We start from the raw sequence: 12,173 nt of genomic DNA, 5'->3' as shown, positions 1-12,173 counted from the left end.
ATCTCGAAAAAGAGTCGCACGGGAACAACAAACAATTTATTTCGATGAGACCTTTCATTAGAATACCATGAAGGGTAGAACATGTGTTTAATTCCCTCCCCCGCCCCTCCTCATTTTCTAAAGTTTAACTTAGTACCACTAAAGGCTTGTCGGTTTGATAGCCCCCTAGAAACATTACAGCTTGCTTAATTTTTGTTTATTGATGTTGATTACTTGGTCTTGTCCCTGCAGTCCCCTCAGAATTTAGGTACATACTCTTACCTGACCCTTTGTTTCCAAAATTTGTTTTTAACCTTGAGTGTAACCAACATTGTGTATATGCATTTACTATCTACTGCTTAAACTTTTTTGTACGCTCACGGCCGGAGAAAAAAGTGACATGACAGACAGTAAATATCATCAGGTAGTTGAACTTTGGAGATTTATTAGCGATAATTACATATTAATTGTGAAATTACAATTATTTAGAGTTGCACCGCACAAATTTAACACACTTCCTGATTTATTGACTTCTAATTCAATAGAATTTTGTGTAGAGTTGAATGAGTTAGCCAATAACATTTCCTTTGACTTCTTACTCGTTTCAACATCTGTTAAATCAACGTCCACCGAATTTCGCTCATCGGAAGCTGCATTCAGGCCCAATGACGAAGAATTTGGCATTAAGATTTTTTTCGCGGTTTCTTTTTTATTAGACAAAGAATCTTCTAGGTATCCTTCAGCCACAGTGCTCGACCTCCAACCTCCATGCCGCTTTAAACAAGTGATATCAGCTCCTCCATTCACCAGCAATGTAGCTGAAGTTCTTCTTAAAGCATGGCCTGTGTAAAGTTTTGAATCCGGTAGTTTTAAAAAAGTTGCTACTGTTTTGGGTACATTACTAATTGTATGAATTCCCATGACCATGCGATAACATTTTCCGTTTTGAAATTTCAAGAAAAATCGACGGCTTTCCATAGCGGGGGGGCGCAAGGAAGTATATTTTCTATAAAGATTTATGTATTTTTCACCAATAATTGTAAACGATCGTGGCTTTTTAGTTTTGCTATCAGGAATCTTTATATGAATAACAGATCCTAAATCCTCTATATTGTCTATTGTCATATTCACCATTTCATCGCACCTACATGCTCCTGATACGCCTATTACTAAAACAACCTGAAAATAGCATATATTATTTTAAAACTTTAATGTATTTATGCAGGTATACCTAGGTAAGTATTTTATAACTAACCTTAATCCCCAAATATTGCTCATCAGGTGCATTGTTTAAAAAATCTTCAAACTGTTCCTTTGTGAATACCTTTGATTTTTTGGGAGTATAGCCTTCATTCTGCTTTTTCAAATAAGCACGTAGCTTCATATATTTGCTAATATCTAATCCATGTTTAAGATTTAATAATGCTTTTATCATGGAATATTGAGACCACATTGTTGAACTCTTCATTTTTAGATTGGTTGCCAATTCACAAAAATAAGCTAGTAGCACATTTTCAGAATAGTTTGTAATGTTTTTCTCATTGCACCATGTGAGAAATCTTTCATAAGCATGATTATAAACTCTACTTGACTTCGTTGGAATTAAATCGTTCGTAGCTGTCTTGGCAATTGCAAGAACGTCTGGCGGCGTACAGTTAAGTTCGGAATCCGACATAATATGTAACCTGCAAGAAAAATTGGTCAATATCTTTTACTACTTTATCTACTTGATACTCGGGTACTTACCAAAAACGCACAGTTCAAAAGGGCTTTGAATGTTCCCGATAATTAATTTGTTGAATTGTCAAAATTTTCTTTCACCATAACAACCGCAAACCACAGCAATCTAGTTTTAAATTTTTCAACATTTAACAGATGCGCTGCAATCTTTTTAGGAATACTCCCTTAATTCTATCGTTTGAACAGCGTTTGCGGAAAAAATTGTATGTTTTATTCGGAGTAAAAGCACTTTTTGTGGCGCGTCTGAAATTGTCGGCCTCACTACGTTCGGCCGTCAAACATTCAGACTTGCCACAAAAAGTCACACTTTTACTCCTTATAAAACAATATACTATTGTTAACTAACTTTTAGACTGTATTAATCAATCTGCAAGATTTTGCTTCGTCGTACTCTTTTTACCCTTGGCAGTTACTTTTGCGAGAGTACGAGACGTTTTTGGCTGTGTTACATTCACGTACACCAACTAAATTTCCGGGATTTCACAATCATAAGGATTACGATCATTATTATACACACTTTTCACAATTCAGTGTTTTATTTTACGTTCCTTCCCTACTGTGCTTCAGGTCAGAGCGTTGTTTACCATTAATGTAAGGGGGTCCTCCCTTAGATGTTTGATCACGTCACACGTGCCACTTTTCAGTTTTAAGCGGGATCTTGTTAGGTTTGGAGAGAATAGTCACATTCGGGTGACCATTTTTAAACGTTGCCGGGTTGACTTTATTTCCATGTTCTTGTAGTGTGAAGTTAGCGTAGAACCTGGGGATTAAGTACACTACAGAACTTATCCCAATTTTGGAAATTGTTCCAACTTCATTTATAGATAATCTTGGAAAAACAACTTAAAAGTTTTCCTCAAAAGCGCGAAAGATAGCTTCCGCCGCGTCGCTTGGTTTATGGAGATCGAAAATGTGCATTATAAAATTGGTCTAAGTTTATGTTTCTGCCATCAAACAACTTTACATACTTCGTTCTGTATGTACTGTCAAGCCTTAAAGATCAGCCTGTAGATGAAGGCAGAATAAATTTGCCGCTAAAAATAACTTAGCAACAAGTGGTCTCCGTAAAAATCTCACTGCACATGCGCATGCATTTCAAATTCGACCGTAAATATTTACCTATCAATGCGAATATAATTTGTTATTGCAAAACGCATCTGCAGTAAATTTATGCGCGCACTCGTAACTACAGCCCAATAAAGATAGTGATAACGTCGCAAGGAGCGATAGCGATAGTAGAATCCCAACACCATCTTGAAAGATCCATAAATATCTGACCTTGCCGTCTAGTTTTATGGAATGAAGTATTTCAAAATGAATCTGTTCGTATTTAGAAATTTTCGAGTAAACACTTGCCGAAACAGATCGCGTGGGCTCGCAGGGGGTTGGGCGCCAATTGCCACAATTGCAATATATGGAAATTGAATGCGAAACTTGTTTATGAATTTTTTTAATGCGACGCGACCCAACCACCGCGTACCAAGAGATGTCGAATGAACTATTCGTGGCCGGGCACATCCTAATCTACCGCGATTTGACATCGGTAAACATTGAACAATAATTTTTAGTTTAAATAATGTTGACACTTGCAAATGTGCTCGAAATTTAACTTTAGTCGGGGCGACATGGGGTTAAGAACGTTCTGAGTGCGTGTTAGTGCGTAAAAACGGTGCAACAATTTAAATCAGTAGGTATGGAAATCGAACAGGAAGAGAATGCGAAACATGAGGACAATTTCTCTAAAACCCCGATACCGCTCTCTAAATTACACTCGAAATCACCGTCTGTTCGTTCCATGACCCAAACTGTCATCGTGTCCTTAGAGGAGACTGTGACCCACGATATTACCTACGGTAAGTGCATATCACCAGTGTAGGTGTTGCACCCGTGCAACAAAACATCGGGCATTGTTTTCCTAATTACAATTTATAATGAGGCCATAAGTAACGAATAGGTAACGTCCTTGACCTATAGAACCTTTAAATCAATACCCTCTGCTTAGTTTTCATTTTAATTTCGTAAATTATAGGTTTAAATTGTTGTAAAGGCTGCAATGGAACTTGTTTCGTGTAATGTTGCTTGCATAACTTGCGGTTGGGAATTTCCCGCCTTAAAGTGGTTTATTGATAATGCAGATATCTACCCTGTCTCCGTAATCCGAGTACGTACGAATTTTAAATTTTACACCCTATTGAGGGAAGCTCGCCCCAAAATGTGTGCGCACTTTGGTTTTAATTAATCAAATGAAAGCCTGTTTAGTTCTGTATTCCCAATCGAACCTTTCTTAAGAATTATTCAAAAACGCCTCGAGGATCATGTTGTACAAAATATGAAATTGCGATGGTTGGGTGCAATTGCATTTTTCTCGATTGAATGTTTAAATCTTCAGTACCTATAAGGCTATAATATTGGAAAGCGCAAGACAGTTGCCCTTCGTAAATTTATTGGTTTCATACAGAATGTTTTAATACAGAAATGGAGTCGATCCCATGCGATGTATGTGCTTTTTAGCGCATTTCCACAAAAATAAAAAAAAATGCGCTATTGTGGCCACTTTGTCCGTCCGTCCGTCCGTCCGTCCGCTAACTTTGCGACGCTACTAGTTTTTTTATCTTAAGAGCTATTGTTCTACTTTTTTCGCTATTTGGTTCGTTATGGTGTCGAGTCTTGTACCAAGGAAGGAATTTTTTCTGTACCGCTTACAAAAAAGGTTATTGTAAAAAAACAAAAAACCGTTTTTTACATGTTCCATAATTTTACACTTTTGCCGTTTATTAACGATCCTAGAAATTGTTTATAATTTTGCATTGCTATCTGTCGCCTGCCGGTTGGTCTCTCCGTCTGTTCCTTTGTCTGTCTGTCCATCTATCTGTCCGTGTGAACGATAACTTTTGTTTAGAAATGTTCGATCGCTTTTACATCTCCGTTAGTTATGAACTGAATTGCATGAAATTCAATATGGGCATAGATTTAGCCATATAATACGCAATGCCAAAAGTTGGATCGAATCGATTCCAAATTCACAGTGCCCTTTTCGCATCTCGACCATTTATAAACCGAATTGCAAACTTTTTTACTTATAAAAGTATTTGAATGAAATTTGATACATAGGCACTTGGAATAAAGGAAAATCAAACCCCAATTTCAAAATTTGGTTTTGCGCATGCGCAGTGCCAACTTTTGTATTTATGGAAGAATTTAAACGAAATTTGATACATAGGCACTTGGTATAAAGGAAAATCAAACGCCAATTTCAAAATTTGGTTTTGCGCATGCGCAGTGCCAACTTTTTATTTATGGAAGAATTTAAACGAAATTTGATACATAGGCACTTGGGATAAAGGAAAATCAAACGCCAATTTCAAAAAATGGTTTTGCGCATGCGCAGTGCCAACTTTTTTATTTATGGAAGAATTTAAATGAAATGTGATACATAGGCACTTGGAATAAAGGAAAATCTAGCGCCAGTTTCAAAATTTCATTTTGCGCATGCGCCGTGCCAACTTTTTTATCTATGGAACTATTTAAGTGAAATTTGATACTTAGGCGCTTGGAACAAAGGAAAATCTTAGTTTATTAGTTAGTTATAGTAAATTAGTTTTAAAATTTTGGGTTGCGCATGCGCAGTTCCAACTTTCTTATTTAGAAAAGCATTGAAATGAAATTCTTCTCATAAACTGAAATTGAAGTAGCACGTCAACAATGGATTGCCCATCCATGTGCAACGCTATCTTTCATATTTGTGGGCGGATTTTTACGATTTTAACAGAAGTTGCATCTTACAAATGGGAAATGAATGCAAGTGGAAATGCGCTTTATGTAAATCGTTTACGATTACTTTTTAACTTGTTTTAATTTACTTTAGCGAATTTTCTAGAGCGACGTCAAGGCGCCATAAATCGGAGAAAGGATTAGTCACCGGAGATAAGGAATGAGAGCGACGCATTCTTTCCATGAAATGTGATATGCTGAGTTGAGAATTCTTTAGAAGCTTTTTTGTTTGATATACGTATAAGCAAATTAAATTGCGTTTAATGCGTTCCAACATCGATGGCGAAGTGATAACTAGTGAAATTCGTGCTCGTGGTATAAATTTTCATGTCTACATGAGTATCTGTTTAAAGGCCGTTATAAGTTCATGAATGATTGTACATAAATAAATCACGTACCTAATTAAATGGCCTCTCTCGCGTGGCGACAGTCTGACACCTAATCCCATTTGGTGTTTTGCCTAGGTATCTTGAATTATTAGATTTAGGTAATACATTGGATACTGCAAGTGAGAGAGCCCGCAAAATGGTCGTTTGTGGACATTCTGGCTAGTTTGGCGGCTTTTTCATTGCCCTTCGTTCCGGCATACCATTTTTGACTCATAGAAGTTCAAGGGAGTTACTGGATGATACTGGATCAATCAGTCTTTATTAATGCCATTGGGCATATAATCCAATCAATCAATTACAAAAAATTACAATTTGTAGGTTTTTTCCTTTTCTCTAAAATCATCTTCATCCATTTTTCTCCTCTTCCCACCTTTTCCAATCTATACTTCTGCTTTCCTTTGTTCTTTCTGCTTTTTCATTTTCTAAGCATGTGCTCTTTCTCTTCCGAAATTCTGCATTTGTCTTCGTTTCTCCACTTCTCCTTTCCTGTCGTTTCTGCATCTAAATCTCGCTATTATATCTTGATTTTTTTTCTTCCCTGAGGAAATTCGGCAACCAGCTCCTTGTACCTACTGTTTCCTACTCGTTTCCTCTTTCTCTCCTCCTCTAGAGTCTGCGTCCTGACTATCCTTATCTGCTCTACTTTTATTTCTTCGTCTAATATGTAATTTGGTGTCCTTCTGTTTAGACCCAGTGCCCATTTGTAATGCCTTCTTTATATTCCTTCTAGTTCACCCCATTCCTTCCACCTTCTCCAGATAGTTCCTTGATTCTGTCCTTTACTTTATTGTGTATTTTCCCATCTTTTATCATTTTCCACTCTGTCAAACGCTGCATTTAAATGAATCAAAAACGCCCTTCTGCCTCCCTTTTTTTCTTATTCTTTTCCCACCAATCTGTGTAGTACATATATACAGTCGAATTTAAAAATGGGAGGGGAATCTTTCTACCACTTTCCCTTTCTTCAGTCTCTAATCTCCTCTCTTGCTATCCCGTCTACTCTTCCACCTCCTCTCTTCTATGTTCCTATGTCACCTCCTCTTTCTCCTGATTTCCGTGTCGTACCTTCATGAAGTGCTGCTTCCAGTCTTTTATTTGTATTTCTTTCCCATTTTTATGTGTTTCCCCTTTCATCTGTTCATTAGCTTCCAAAAGCCCTTCTGTGCTCTTATTTCCTTGAATTTTTCTTCATATTCTTTCTGTTTCTTCATTTTTTTCCTTACATTTTCTTTTGTACTTTTTTCTGTTCTCTTCTTTTCTTTCTTTCTCCACCATTACTCTATGTCTGATTCTCTCCTCTGTACTCGTTCCTGCCTTTCATTTACTTGTTTCTATGTTATTGTCTTTTTAGCGCATTTTTTAAGAATAAAAAAAAAATGTGCTATTGTTTGCGTTTTGTCCGTCGGTCCGTACGTACGTCCGTCCGTACGTCCGTCCGCCCGGACCCACTTCTGCCGTTTTGAACTACTGCTAGGAGAATGGTCCTAGAGTTCTGGAATATTTTACAGTAGGTAGCCTATACCTTGAAGGTGTGCCAGACGGCCATCGAATTTCGCTGTTTAAAAGGGCCCCTCCCCCACGAAGTATTTCCTGGTGCATAACTTTCACATACCACAACCAATTGGTCTCAGATTTTGCATACGCATGCCTTTAGTAGTGGTGCCAAGTTAAACTTTAGAAAATGGATGGGGGAGGGGGGGTAAACACATGTTCTACCCTTCATGGTATTCTAAGTCTCTAAGGTCTCATCGAAATAAATTGGTTTGTACGAACTATAACTTTCCCTTGCGACTCTTTTTCGAGATCAGTGAGCGACGGGCCAGAGGGGGGGGGGCGATTAGAAATTAATTTTATCTCTCATAGTATTGTAATTAAAGGTCTCAACAAAAGGAACAGTTTTCTACAAACTACTGCTGGGGGCGGGGGGGGGGGGGTAAACACATGTAATTACCTTCATGGTATTCTAATGAAAGGTCTCATCGAAATAAATTGGTTTGTACAAACTATAACTTTCCCGTGCGACTCTTTTTCGAGATCAGTGAGGGGCCTGATAGGGTGGGGGGGGGGGGGTTAATAATTAATTTTATCTATCATTATATTCTAATTAAAAGGTCTCAACGAAAGGAACCGTTTTCCGCCAACTACTGCCCTTCTTTCTGTCCTCTATCAAAGTAGGGGGTGGATGGTGAGGGGGGGGGGGAGTGAAACTAAATGAATTCATTTCTACCAACCATAGCCCTCCTCACCGACCTCTTATCGTGATCGGGTATATTCCCTTATACCTGAAGAACGGATTGTCGGAAGAGGATACTCACAAAGGGCGATTGATAATTCCGGTAACACATCTTCCTTTTTATTACATTGTTTATCTCTTGATTTTCTATTTTGAGATCCCCTTCCCATCTCCACCAAATTTCCCTTTCCCTGTTCTGGCATTTAAATCTCCCCCCCTGCATTAGCCCCACCTCCTCTCTTTCATCTACCATGTTTTTATTTTCCATTCCTTCTCTGTTGTCACTCGCATTTTCTCTCTTCCGCTTCCACTCGTCTCTATGCTTTTCTTCTCCCACTCCCTGATCCCCTTTTTATCCCTGTTAATCATATATCACCTTTTGAGTTTCCTTTATATTATCCCTCTTCACAAATCTTTTAGATCGATCGCCACACTACCCCCTTCTTAAAACAGTTGAATCTCGCAACACAGACGACGGTTGTATCGGAAATACAGTCTTAAATGTGTGTCACACTACCTCATTGTTGAAAGAGGAAGCAATTAATTGCTCTACGAAATGATTGCCGGTTTCCTCCGGGGTTGAAACAATTTATCAAGGTCACTTCCGATCTTTGCAATTGCCGACTACAAAAGTCGCAATACCTTCTAGTCCGTATAGATTTTGATGTCGCGTCGATATCCATAGATTTCGTCTTTGTTGAAAATCCCCCTAGGTCAGGTTCGTAGTTGTTGGTATATGAAGTTCCTCTTCTTTACGGGGAATGACAAAATTTGGACGTGACACGTAACGCATTTTGTTAACTACTTTATGCGTTTACACCTGTAGTTGGCTAATGGCTTATACTTAACCCGCCCTAAACTTCTTCGGATTTAGTGCTTACTTGACCACAAAACTAATTTAATTTGCCATCGCTAAAATCTACGGGCGAATGCAACTTTACCGACTAATGAAACCCCCCTAGCATACGAAGATTTCATTACTTTTTCTCAAGGCTACTGTGAAAGTGCTAAAAGTAATAGGAAAGGCATCATACTTCTTATTTCTTGTGGACTAGCTTCGATTTTGGCTGCCATGGTTTGTTGACCGGCTATCATTTTGTGCATGAATTGCAGCAGTTGTTCTATTTCTTCTCTGGATTTGGTTACTACAATTTTTACTAATTGTCAACACCCAACACAAGTGGACCGTAAATTTAATATCTGATTTACTTAATTAATTACTAACGTTCACAGAAACTAACACTATTAACGATAAACTAAATATAAAACGGTCCTTAGATTAATTTATAACAGTAACAATTAATGCATACACTTAAATTTAACCACGAATCTCGATTTCATTATTTATCACTTCGACATCGATGCTAAGACTGAAACTAAACACAATTGAATTTGCTTATATAGAAAACTTTATGATACCTTCTTAGTTCTTGATAATGTTCTAGAAGGTCGCCAATTATTGTTCTGCCGTCATTTTTTGAGTACACTTGAGATAACTGTAGGTGTTTTTGTAAGGGAAAGGGGCAAAATGTGAAATGGTTCAAATTCAAAGATTTTGTAGTAATTCCTAAGAGGCGAGGGGGGGGGGCTTTCATTAAACTTCCTCCTACCTATATAAATTGACGTGGAATTTTTGTTTATAAATTATAAGTGATCGACGATTCGTTTTGAAATGATAGCCCTGTACGTAAGATCTCTGGATGATACCGAAGGGCGTCAAATAAGTAGGTAGTATCTTGGAAGTGTATTTTACCCATTTCTAAAAATATCAAAGTATGTAGTAGCACAGATATACAATATCTGTTGTGGTAGATATTTCAATGTTTGTGTAGACTCCTGTGTATAATGTGTTGCCTATCAGAGGCCTCATAGTCCGAGATCAAGACAATTATTCTTTCAATCATGTTTAAATTTCCTATTTTTCATACTGCTATAAAAAGTGAATTGGCTACAAAAACACAATGCTGTGTCATTCTACTATTGACCAATCGCATTTCGACATTCAAAATCCTAACGTAGCGCGATATTGCCAGCTGAAGTTGTTGACATTATTTATTATTGATTCTTACTTGACTTTTAATTTTGTTTTTATTTACTTTAGTTGTTTATGAAGGTCGAACACTTATGTCAAGTAAGTACAAAACGTTATCGTTGGTCTAATAGCCGAAAATATATAAACACAGGTTTGAAAGTTCCCGCGACCTCGTTTTCGTCGCAACTCGCTTGCTACTGGCGCGCAAATTTTCAGCAACCTGCAACGTTTGTCGCCGGGGTATGCGTATAACCACAGAATAAGGAAAGCGTACTCTTTATTCTGTGGTATAACCAATGTGTTTGACTTTCACGTGTCAACGGTATAACCAAAGCAGGTCTCCTTATTCGCGATTTAGAGGTGTAATTTACAAATTGCGTGTACATTTTATAGGTGGTAGAGGTTTGGGTTTTCTAGGTTTTTAAATGGCGGTTTTATCCCACCAATAGTAATTACAACGTGCTGTAATTTTTTCGTATTTGCGACCGTTATCGACCCAAAGAATCAAAATCAATTTTCGGTAGTTGGCCAGTAGGCCCTGACCTTATTTGGATAAGCTCTTGTTTTTATTAGTTTTGACAGTTCGCATTTGAAATTGTATCTTGTGTTTGCATCAGTACCTATGTTTATAAATTAAAGGTTTAAATTGTAAAGCGTACGGTGAAAGTATAACATCCTGTAGAACGGTAACAAAGCGTGTGCGGACCTATGTTTATATGAACTGTTAGTCATACAATAAGCCAAAGAATTAGCCCCATTCGTATTTACATCATGTTTAGGAACACCCTGTATAAATAAAAATAAATGTTTGTATGTATACCTGCCTAAACTCGTTCATTTATTTATTTATTGACTATTGTCCCTCTCTTGTTATGGGGAACGGTTGGCTCCAAGATCAGAATGAATAGCATGGGGAAATCGAAAAGCATAAGAGAGACACAGACACAGATTTTCATTGGGACGTTTTTTTGTGGCTCAAATTTGAAATAATAAATTGCGAAGAGGAAATAGAGTTGAATTTTCGACAATGGAAGTTTCAAAATTATTGCGAAGTTAAACTATTCGGCCCTGAACCGGAAAGTAGACTAAAAATGGACTGCATATGTCATGCAGTAGACCTACATTTTAGTCTTCCGACGGATTGCATAATTTTTGCAATCACGTGGAATTTTAAAGAAAAAGTCAAGCCGCATTCCTTCAAAAAGTACAGCTGTTACCATCCATTGATTTTGTTTTGTTCATCGGTATTTTGGAGACATGCCGTACATTCGAGGTGCAAGCTCGGGAATTTTCACTACTCTTAGTTATTGTGAATAAGGTAATCATTTTTTAATTGTTGTAGTACTCTCATCCTGTCGAATTATCTGGCAAAGGTTGTGGCGAACCCACTTTGACCCGCTCGGCATTTATTTTGCAATTATCATTTTTAACACACGCAGAATGGATTTGTTTAAAACCGATCATTCCCGAGGTATTGCCAAGCGAGCCGAAGGCGAGTTCGGCCCATGTCTAGGCAAATTATAGGTTCAGCTTAACAAAAGTCGCCCTATAGTAAAACTAATCTGCCAAAGGTTGTATCGAACTCGGCTTCCACAAGTTTTCCGAATAATTGATTTGTGAACAGTGTAATTGCGCTACTCACATTGTTTTAAAGCATAATCGACGTAAGAGAATGTCGGCGAGTTGTTGTAAAGTTGTACGAGTGCGCTAGAAATTGAATGATAAATTGTGATCTTTATTTCTAATTAGAAAATTAGTTAAGTAATTACGTGTTCACGCCTCGAGTTTATAAGAAAAAACCTTTCAGGTGGAATAGGATTAAAGGGTTATATTTTCAAGCTTCAAAAACCCAGGGTTTACAAACCACCTATGCACGCCATTTGTAGATTACACCGGCGCCTCAAGTGATAATCTGGATCGCGAATTGAGTAGCATGTATGGCACCTCGTATGGCACAATATGATTCTTTAATGTGTCTTTTAAATTTTAGTGCCGTGCGAATTGTAATTCACATATAACGGATCACATT

General features: G+C 37.6%; 1 protein-coding gene across 4 annotated transcripts; it reads right to left on the bottom strand.

Moving 5' to 3' along the window:
- Positions 1–327: 327 nt before the first annotated feature.
- On the bottom strand, positions 328–3,292 carry LOC116181409. 4 transcript variants are annotated; one of them, XM_031501775.1, is made up of 3 exons: positions 2,839–3,292; positions 1,235–1,664; positions 328–1,148 (listed from the first exon to the last, which is right to left on the bottom strand). In XM_031501775.1, the coding sequence occupies exons 1-3, from the start codon at positions 2,970–2,972 to the stop codon at positions 1,146–1,148; spliced, it is 567 nt and encodes a 188-aa protein (XP_031357635.1). In that variant the 5' UTR covers positions 2,973–3,292; the 3' UTR covers positions 328–1,145. The 4 variants fall into 4 exon arrangements, with proteins under 4 accessions (XP_031357635.1, XP_031357630.1, XP_031357631.1 ...); XM_031501770.1 differs by having other exon boundaries at positions 335–1,158; XM_031501771.1 differs by having other exon boundaries at positions 338–1,158; positions 1,235–2,753.
- Positions 3,293–12,173: the final 8,881 nt, after the last annotated feature.

Source organism: Photinus pyralis, unplaced genomic scaffold, assembly GCF_008802855.1.
Source record: "Photinus pyralis isolate 1611_PpyrPB1 unplaced genomic scaffold, Ppyr1.3 Ppyr1.4_LG9, whole genome shotgun sequence".
Classification (NCBI taxonomy): Eukaryota; Metazoa; Arthropoda; class Insecta; order Coleoptera; family Lampyridae; genus Photinus; species Photinus pyralis.
This window is presented reverse-complemented; position numbering and strand designations above follow the sequence as displayed.

Coding starts and splice junctions, on each gene's coding strand:
- LOC116181409 (XM_031501770.1), bottom strand. CDS start 2,972: ATGGTGTTGGGATTCTACTATCGCTATCGCTCCTTGCGACGTTATCAC. Junction 1,665..2,838: donor AATTATATTCGCATTGATAG/GTAAATATTTAC, acceptor TTTTTCTTGCAG/GTTACATATTATGTCGGATT. Junction 1,159..1,234: donor AGCAATATTTGGGGATTAAG/GTTAGTTATAAA, acceptor TGCTATTTTCAG/GTTGTTTTAGTAATAGGCGT.